This window comes from Dryas octopetala, chromosome 5 (assembly GCF_963921425.1).
Source record: "Dryas octopetala chromosome 5, drDryOcto1.1, whole genome shotgun sequence".
Lineage (NCBI taxonomy): Eukaryota > Viridiplantae > Streptophyta > Magnoliopsida > Rosales > Rosaceae > Dryas > Dryas octopetala.
Window position 1 is genome coordinate 3585329 of NC_141370.1, and position 10663 is coordinate 3595991.

The 10663-nt window shown below is 35.6% G+C and overlaps 1 protein-coding gene across 1 annotated transcript; it reads right to left on the reverse strand.

Annotated features, from left to right (window-relative positions):
* Positions 1-3405: 3405 nt before the first annotated feature.
* CHX15 (cation/hydrogen exchanger 15) lies at positions 3406-6114 on the reverse strand. The gene is made up of 2 exons (XM_086245549.1): positions 5890-6114; positions 3406-5670 (listed from the first exon to the last, which is right to left on the reverse strand). The coding sequence occupies exons 1-2, from the start codon at positions 6043-6045 to the stop codon at positions 3406-3408; spliced, it is 2421 nt and encodes an 806-aa protein (XP_086101675.1). The 5' UTR covers positions 6046-6114.
* Between the last annotated feature and the right edge of the window lie 4549 nt (positions 6115-10663).

The window sequence follows — 10663 nt, forward strand, 5'->3', positions numbered from 1 at the left end:
AAATATTGTGTTTTAACGAGTTGTTAGAATTTGTCTAATTGAATTGACATGTTGAGAACATTATATGATGTGGTGGTAACATTATTTCTCAAATTATGAATATATAATCTTGTGATTTTGTTGAGTACTTAAAGACTGTGAAGTGGTTGGTTTGGATATCTTGCTGTTACATTGCATTGTGGCAACGCTGTTGCTTCCAACCCAGGATGAGGAGTCAATTAAATATAAGAGAAAAATAAAATTAATATAAGATGATATAGTAATTAGAAAAAAAAAAATTAATTAAGAGGTGGGTGAAAAAATAAGATTAGGGGGTTTAGTATCACTCTATAAAAAATAAATAAATACCACTTTTTTAATAGCTTTTTAATATTTGAAATCCTTTAAAATCTGCAGGGGAATGCTGGAGAATTATTGACTTTGATATAACATAATTTACACTACAAAGTCCATGAAAGTCTTTTAAAGTCTATCATTTAATAAAGTCAATGACTTTTTGAATACCATGTCACTTTTATAGACTCTCTAAAAGTCTTAATTGAATACCATAGACTTTTTAAAAGTATTGATTGAATACCACCAGACTTTTATAAACTCTTTAAAAGTTTTGATTGAATATCACCCAAGGAGTGAAATTTCGAAAATTTCGGCGAAATTTCGCCGAAATTTTCGTTTTTTTGGGATCCCGAAATTTTATCACATAACCCTTAATTTTCGGTAATTTTTCGGCGAAATTTCGAAAATTTCGGCGAAATTTCGCCAAAATTTCGGCCGAAATTTCGATCCTCCTTCAAGTGCATTTCTGTAAAATTTCGTCGAAATTTGAGCGAAATTTCGACGAAATTTCGCTGTGAAATACAAACCAAAATCTCAGATACAAACAAGCAATCCGATTTCACATAAATCAATCAGAAAATACAAAACAAACCAAAATCCCAAATACAAACAAGTAACCCATTAGACCCGTTTGGCAAAAAAGATTGAAACATCCTTCAGATCGCCGCGATGTGGTTCGGAGCCAGGTCTGAAGATGGGTGGGCTGCTGCTCCGATCGACCCGCATGCCGATCGACCTCCCAAAGCTGAGGGAGGGGGAGTGTGTGCAGGAAACAGAAGGAAAGAAAGGAAGGAAGGAGAAAAGAACAACAAAAAAAAATCTGAGGGAGGGGGAGGAACCCAGGTGAAAACAAAGAAGAAAGAAAAAAAAAAAACAGAGAGGAAGAAAAGAGAAGAAGGAAGGACCGAAAGAGAGAAGAAGAAAGAATAGAAAAAAAAATAATAAGAAGAAGATGGGATTATGGGAAAGCAGCCTTGTGGGCTGTGCAACTTTTAAGATCACGTTCAGAAAAGAGAAGGTAAAAGTGTAAATACAGGGAAATATCTGAGTAAAGTATATGAGGTACAAAAGGATGGGAAGCAGCCACGTCAGTCAGAAAGCAAAACCTCTTATCTAACTTTCTCCAATTGGCACTAAATTTCTTTAATTATTTTCCCACTTGCACACCAAGAGGACTTTAATTTTTTTTATTTAATTCACTCAAAATAAATTATAAAAAATGTCATCCATCTTTTTTGTTTGACCAAAAAAAAAATGTCATCCATCTACATACATTTTATTATCATAATTATTGTTTATCAGGAACTTTAAAATTTTAAAATTTTCTAATTGGATTTAGTGGACAGGTTTTTTACATTGACTTTGTACTTCGTAGTATATTGTATTATCTGTGCGCACGGCCAAACAAATAAAAAAGGAAAAGTAAAAAGAAAAAAAATGATGAGTGCACAATGTAATAAAAAAATATAAAAAAAAATGTAAATGAGAACAAAAGAAAGAAAAGAAAGAAAAAATAAAAAGATAATTAAAATTTTTTATTAATTTAAAAATTAAAAGGAATTATAGCATAGTCTGGTCATGCATCAAACACAGAACAGTATTATTTAGTTTATCCAGCTTTCTAATCCGATATAGCATCATCAAACACAAGATAACACTTAATCTAGCTTACTCTAGTCCAACACTATCCAGCATAATCCATAAGAATAGTTCAATCTAACACAGTCTAACATACCAAACGTGGCCTTACTGTGTTCCATAATTTTAAGTTTAAGTGTTTAACTATAATAAATTTTCGGTTTGATATAAACAAAATAGATGTATGACATTTAACTATGAACACAGTGTCAACAAAATATACAGCTAACAAAAAAGATTAGAAGCAAGTATGTATACATATAATTATTTTTTTAAGTTAAATAAAAATTGTAATATAAATAAATTTGAGGTGTTATTTATATAATTATTAATTAATGATCCATTTTTTTAACAGTATTTACCACCAGCGTGCATTATATTCATCTTATATTACATTAAACCTACTATATAATTTGGTTTCTTCAATGTTTTTTATCAATATAGTAGATAATATGTTAAATAAGCATATGGTCAAGTTTCATTCAAAATTTCCGTATTTTGATAGCAATTTCCGTCGTTTTTATCTAATTTTGTCGAAATCGAAATTTTAATCGAAATTTCCACGAAAATTTCCGTCGAAATTTCCATCGAAAATTTCCTCGAAACCGAAATTTTACTCCTTGATATCACCAGACTTTTTAATTCCACCAAAGTTATTTAAAATCCTAATTGAATACACCCTTCTTAATCTCTATTATTGACCCATTCCAAACACTCGAATGAAAAGTTCAAAACAATTCCATTCTGAATAGTCAAGAAAGGTCATACAATTACTTTTAATTTCTATTCTATCATATATATATATATATATATGGAGTATTGTGAAATAATATTAGAAAATAATTTGGAAGCCACTGATCATACTTGAGAGCTGGTCCTAATCTTATTCCTAACCTGACCATTTCTTCCTTTTCCTCACCGCTTTGGCTAAACCCAACTAATTATGCATCCATGTTTATTTACAAAAATCAATAAAATGAAAGGAGAAACCTTTTTTTTTTTTGGTTAACAAAGGAGAAACCTTAAACCCCAAAATACCAGCGGCGGAAACAAGATATGTGTCGTATACGTCCTATATGAACTGTACATCTGGCATATGCTTCACTATAAACAAAAAACAAAAAAAACAAAACGTAGTACACAGAAGAGAAAGAAATACAAAACATAAAGAAAGAAATCGCTTTAATTAAGTCATATTTGTTTTTACACAAATTTTTAATAAGACGTAGTCATATAAGATTTCAACAATTCGAACCGTTCTTTTATTTTTTTCATCTACAGATAATTTTTGCAAAATCATCTTGACCTAAAAAATAATCCGCAAATTGTTAAAATGGAGTACGTGAGACCATTCAAAACTTGTGAGAATTGTGTCAAAAATATCATTCTCCACATATAGATAATAGGTTTGGTTTGGACGAAAAGTACGTTTTAGGGACTGTAGTCATTACTGTGGCCCCTGGGCGATGGTTGTGGCCGGCGATCTCGTTCATCTGGGCTTTCAGGAGTGGGAAGCCCCTCTGCTGGGCCTTGATCACCAACATATTGCTGCATCACCAACACCGACGCCGTTGCTGCAAAATCGGATGAAGCCAGCAAATCCCCAATGGCACCAAGTTCGGGGCACTCACTCCAGTCCGTTAGTCCCGCCGTCAATGGCGATATCATTCCTTGTCCTCTCCCAACTATGAACAGGTCATGTTGGCTGTCCATCGACCTTATCATGGCCACGGTCTCCTCCCCATTATTCACCACATTCTCAGTGTAAATAATCGACTCATCATTCACACACTTGATTCTCAAGTCATTGATCAACTGCTGATCAAGTTGCTTCTCCCACCCGTCGTTTGTTTCCACAGAGAGTATCCGAGAATTGTTGCCGTCGATGTCGGGGCGAAGCGGCGGCGCTTCCTCCCCCGGAACGAAGCGCATCACCGTCAGGCTTATCCCCGGATGCTCGCACATCCTCCACGCGTACGACAACGCCTCTCTGTCGTCTGGCCCGCCGAAGAAAAGCACCACCACATGATGTGACAGCTGGTTTGCCGCTAAGCGCGTGGAGCCGTTGAGGCCTCGGTCGACAAGTATTCCGACCGAACAAGGCGCGTTGGCAAGAACATTCTGGTTGAGGGTCCGAAACGCCGGGTTCATGGACTCCATTCCACCATCCACGGTTTGCTGTTTGTGGAAAGGAATGATCAAAAAGGCAACGCGTTTGTCTTCCGCCAAGTTGCAGATGTCCTCGTGCATTGTGGAGTAAGGGGAAATGGCAGTTAAGGGCTGGACCGACACACAGCCGGCGTGCTGCTCGTAGTTTTCGAATGCATTGATGATGTGGTCGGACTGCGCCTGGGTCCGGTTCAGTGCCGGTCGACCGGATTTCCGCGTGTTATGGACTATGAGCATAGCAGACGCACGGCCACTGAGCTCGACCAAATGGAGAATGTAGACGCACAATGGCGATCTTTTAGTGGGGTGAGAAGCATCAAGCAGGTTGATAATGGTTGGAACATTTCGAGGGGTGTGGATGCAGACTAGAACTCGTAACTCAGCGTCGGGTTTCGACCTCTGAATCGTTCTTCGTTTGTAAGGTATATACCTTCTTGCCGGCTTGTAAACTGTGGTTACGATGGGTGTGATTATTCCAGTCATAGCCACCGCAACAATCACCATAATTGCAAACGCCTCGTCGTCAAGCACCTTCTGGTCTTTTCCAACATTGAGGACGATCAATTCGACAAGGCCTTTGGTGTTCATGAGCAATCCGAGAGTGAATCCTTCGTCGAATGGCATTTGGTAAAAGAGGCAAATGATGAGGGTGCCAGCAATTTTGCCAATGCAGGCAAGAAAGATGACAAGTAAAAGAATCCCCCAAGTTCCAGCGGAGCTGATTTTGGCAATGTCGGTTCTGAGTCCGCTTATGGCAAAGAAAAGAGGGAGTAGAAGCCCCGAAACAAAATCCTCAAGCTTCTCTATGAGAGTGACCCCTAACGGCCCATTCGGGATGACCAGCCCAAACACAAAGGCTCCGAAAACGGAGTGTGTTCCGATGGCATCAGTGACGAAGCCAGAGATCATGACCCCGGTGAGAATGAGACATATGTAGAACTCGCTGAAGCTTTCGCCTTCGGGAGTTCTTCGGATGACCCAACAAATGGCGGGTCGGACAACGAAGATGCAGAAAACAACAAAGGCAGCGCTTGAGAGGACCACGTAGAGGGAAGCCAAAGAGGTGGAGTCATTTTCTGCCAAGGCAATGGCTAAGGCTAAGAGAGCCCAAGCGCACATGTCGTTGACAAGAGCGGAGGAGAGGGCAATGCGGCCGAGCTCAGTGTTTATGAGTTTGAGCTCGGCCAGGACCCGGGCGAGTACCGGGAAGGCAGTGACAGAGAGGGCAACGCCAAGGAAGAGAATGAAAGTGCCTTGGTGCATGGATTGTTCTTTCTTGTGGAGAAGGAAAGAGAAGGCAGCGCCAATGAGAAAAGGGAGGACCATACCACAAATGGCAATGGCCAAGGCCCTTTTTCCCATCCTCCGAATTACCGAAATGTCCATCTCCAATCCAACCAAGAAGAGGAAGTAAAGGAGACCCACGTTTGCCATTGTCTCAAGCACCATCACACTTCTTAGAGGGAAAATGGTGTCGGCAAATGCTTTACTCCTCCCAAGCATAGATGGACCCAATATTACTCCACCCTGTCAATTAACGTACACCAAATTACTCACACACATATATATTCCTAAATCCTAAACTTGTTGATCAAATAATGTTGTGTTAGTATCAAATAATTGTCTGATTTATACAAAATTAATTCATTAATTTCGTACATAGATTGTGTCAACTTCCGAGCTAGCTAGCAATTGAATTAGGATGGCTGGCATGCATATATGAATGATAAGAAATATTAACATTACCATAATTTCTGAGATGACACGAGGTTGACGAAAGGGCTTGAGAATGAGGACGAGAATGCGAGTGGTAACAACGACCAGAGTTAATTGTAAGATGAAGAGAGGGAGGGAGTAGTCTAAAGGGTTGTCACCCTGCCATATACCATTTGTTGTTATCATGGTTGGTGCATAGCACACTATTGTATTATCTGATGAATTATTCGCTGCTGCTGTTGTTGCAGCCGCCGCCGCCGCCGTTGCCATCTTGAATTTCTTACCACTTCAATCTCCAATGCCACCTTTACAACAATGTCGAACAAGGAACCGCTAGTTTATTTCTCCCTCCTATAGCAAATGACACCCTTCAAACATTATGGAATTCTAAACACTAATTATTATGTTCTTACAATAAGAAAAAAAAAAAAGGAAAGGAAATTTCTCTTGCTTGTAATTAGGGAGAGAATTGAAATAATTAAAAATTTTCTTTTAAGGAAATGAGGAATGAGAGGGAAGAAGGAGGTAAGCGAGGTTAGTGTTTGATGGTTGACCGCCCCGTTTGGGGGTACTTTTATCTGTGGCCTATGGTTTACTGGCTCTTTACAGTTTGGTATCTATTTTAAGAATGGTATGTTTTTCTGCTAGCCCACGTATACAACTATAGGAAGCTTGGTATTATTTTTTTTGCAATTTTTTACTCTTGTATAAAACTACTGCTTTGCAACTTAAAATAATATATGCATTTCATGCTCTAATTAAGCTGGTTAATTGGAAGGGCTATAGAATTTGTCTCTTGCACTCAAGTTGGATCCTCCATTTTCTCCAAATAAAAAAAAAAAAAAAACAAAACTTAAAATAATATCTAACTGTTGAACCATTGAAAAAATAAAAATAAAAACAAATTCAAGAAAAAAGAAAAGGATGAGGATGAGGATAGAGATAGAAGCCTCACGTTGGAAGATTTAAGTTAAAAAATAAGGGGATAACAGCCCCACATTGGAGCTTCCAATAAAAGATCAAACTCCTAATTTAATGGGATAAATGCAGAGAAAAAAAAGAAAAGGAGAAAGATAATTGAGAAGATAGAGATAATTATCTCTAATTATTATCAGAAGCATTCATCTCATGAAACTTGATTTCAAATAAGAGTTGATCTTTACATCATCTTCTCTTGGCCGTGCTTTGCAACAATGAAGGCCTCATGCTTTTATGCATGTTGAGGCATGCTGAGTTACAAAAGAAATCGAATATTGTTAATTGGTGATTTAAAATTATGCTGTACATATATATATATGGTTCTACAAACAGACATTGTTGATAAAGGAATCTATTTTTTCTTTATAAAAAGTTATTGTATTTGTAAATCAGTATTGTATTTTAAAATTTATAAGAAAATCCTTTTAATTCATAATAATTTATAAGAAAATCATTTTAATTCATAAGAAAATCATTTTAATTCATAATAAAGTCTTTCTCCGATTTGAAGGGTATTTTTTTTTAGTAAATAATTAATAACCCCCAATTAGTAGTATAGTTATTTTAAAACCTCCAGTGTTTTTAGAATTTATTGATACCCCCTTAGTTGGGGTTTAATCTTAGTTGCCGCCCCCTAAATCTCTGATCAATATGAAAACAATATTATGCTGTTTAATCTTAGTTGCCCATGCGTGCCTTGGTCCACGCGCTGCTCACTAGCCCATGCATTACTTCTCCATCCTAGCCCACATGCTACATAGCCTACATTGCAGTAAAAATTAACTAAAGAAAATAAAGCAGTTATGGAGAATCGAACACAAGACAAGTGGAATAAACATACAACTCCTAACCAACCCAACTACACAACAAGTTGTACAAATAAATGGATTAGTTTAATTTATAGAGTTTAACAAATATTAAATAATTACAATAAAAAAAGTCTATATACTATCATATATTTATAATAAAGATTGTACACAATTACTAAACAATAACATGCAATTAAATCCCATAAGCCTAATAAAACCTAAAACTAAAATTCAGAAAAGAAAAAAAAACAAAAAAAAAAAAACAAAAACAAAACGAAAAAGCCGAACATACAATATACAAGCTTGTTACAAAACAATTACGATTTTTAAAATTTCAACATTTTCACTTTCCCAAATTTCAATTTCACACATATCATAATCAATAATAATGAAATTGGATTGATCACAATGAAACTGAATCAATCACATTGAAACTGAATCTCACACTGAAACGGAATCGATCACACTGAAACTGAATCGACCACACTGACATTGAATTGATAACACTGAAACGGAATCGATCACATTGAGATTGAATCGATCACACTGAGATTGAATCAATCACACTGAAACTGAATCGATCATACTGAGACTGAGACTGAATCGATCACACTGAAACTGAATCTCACACTGAAACTGAATCGGTCACATTGAGATTGAATTGATGACACTGAAACTGAATCGATCACACTAAAACTGAATCGGTCACACTGAGATTGAATTGATGACACTAAAACTGAATCGATCACACTGAAACTGAATCTCACACTGAAACGGAATCGATCACACTGAGATTGAATCAATCACACTGAAACTGAATCGACCACACTGACATTGAATTGATCACACACTGAAACGGAATCGATCACATTGAGATTGAATCGATCACACTGAGATTGAATCAATCACACTGAAACTGAATCGATCATACTGAGACTGAATCGATCACACTGAAACTGAATCTCACACTGAAACTGAATCGATCACACTGAAACTGAATCGATCACACTGAAACTGAATCGGTCATATTGAGATTGAATTGATGACACTGAAACTGAATCGATCACACTGAAACTGAATCGGTCACACTGAGATTGAATTGATGACACTGAAACTGAATCGATCACACTGAAACTGAATCAATCACACTACTATATAACATGCCTTTATATGTGAAAAAAATTATAATAATTTGCACACAATTAAAGGTGACTCAAACCCAAGTCAAGCACGAGCAAAAAATAGTTACACTAATTTTCAATAATAAATTAATTACACTAATTTGCAATAAAAAATAGTTACATTAAATTTGCAATAAAAAATTAATTAAACTAAATTTGAAACAAAAAAAATTACACTAAATTAGCAATAAAAAAATAATCACACAATTTTTAAAATTAAAATAGAAATAAGAAAGATTTCTTATCTTTTAAAATGTGTATAAATATCATTAAATAACTATCTTGGCACATCAAAGTCTTCGGTCCAGGTGGTAAGGTGTTTGGGTAATCTCTTGAAACCTTTGTGTCTTGGGTTCGAATCCCCTTTGAAGCCAAATATTTACTTTTTACTGAATTAAAATAGTGGGTGGGTGGGCTGCATCGTATGTTAAGGTCAATTTGGCATTATGTTATAGGGGTTAAAAAGGGAATTGTAAGTATTAGGGGGTTTTAAAAGAGTTTTTAAATGGGTGGAGGTTTAGGCAAATTTTGTATGTAGTTAGGGGGTTTAAAATTAGGCACTAATTTTTTTTTATTTGAAGGGTATTTCCCCACCTAAGGTGTAGAGTGAGTTTTGTAACATAAAACCGCCAAAGAAGAAAAATAAAAAAACTTAATTAAAAACCCTAAATCACTACATGTCTTAGTTTAAGAAAGACTTATAAAATAGACTGAACTCTAAGTTTCCCTTGAAAGTATTTTGGCCTTTATACCAATTATGCTTGTATATAGAGGGCCTTAGAACTTAATTGTCCCAATAATAAGGGGAGGGAGAGGGGGAGGGGGGGAACTCACTCACACGTACACACAATAGTTCATCAAGGAGTGTGAAAGGATAATAATTTTTTTGTGCATTTATCATTGTTAAAATCTTTGTCAACCTATTTATCCCATGATTCTTTCCTATATATATATATATATATATAGACCCTTTCTGTTGAGGTATATCTTATCTTAAGCATGATGAGGATAATCCTTGTTTATAGACTTATAAAATAAACGACTTCAATCATTGAATTACAATGCGGAGTGGGTCACACAAGTCATACCTCATCATTTTTTTTTTGCAATAACATACCTCATCATTTTAAGTTGAGGTATACTTCAATGGAAGAGGACTATGTATATATACTTTCACTTCTATTTAATATATATTTTTTTTTATCTTAAGCCAACTATCAAATAAATAAACCTTTAAATATTTTTAGCACGAATTTATTTTGACAACATAATCTCATAATATCATAATTTCATGAAACAAATAATGTATATTATGTTGTAAATATATTGTTATATGTGGCTATCCCTGTAATTAGTTGTAGGGGCATACTAGTAAATATACAAAACCTAGTAAACCCTACTTCTATATAAGGATATTTATAACATGAATAAGATGAACTGATCATATTCTCTCTGCCTCCTCTCTTCCACAAACCCTAGATTTTCACATACTTTTACAACACGTTATCAGCACGAAAAGCCTTTTGGATTGTGGATCGCCAAACAAAAGAGGATCATCATTCAATCCGTTCTTCAATCAATCAAGCACGAGAAGCTCTTTGGATTGTGGATTGTGGATCGATAAACGAAAGAGAATCATCCTTCAATTTGTTCTTCAACCAAGTAGGTTTTATAAAACAATTTTATGTTTATGTTTTAAAACCTTTGATTGATTGAAAAATCCTCCATGAAGCATGAACCCTAAATTTTTGTGATTGATTTATTTGGGTTTACATATTTTACATGTCTTCTTGGATTGAATGATTAAAATAAAAAAAAAGGAATAATTTTTTGGTG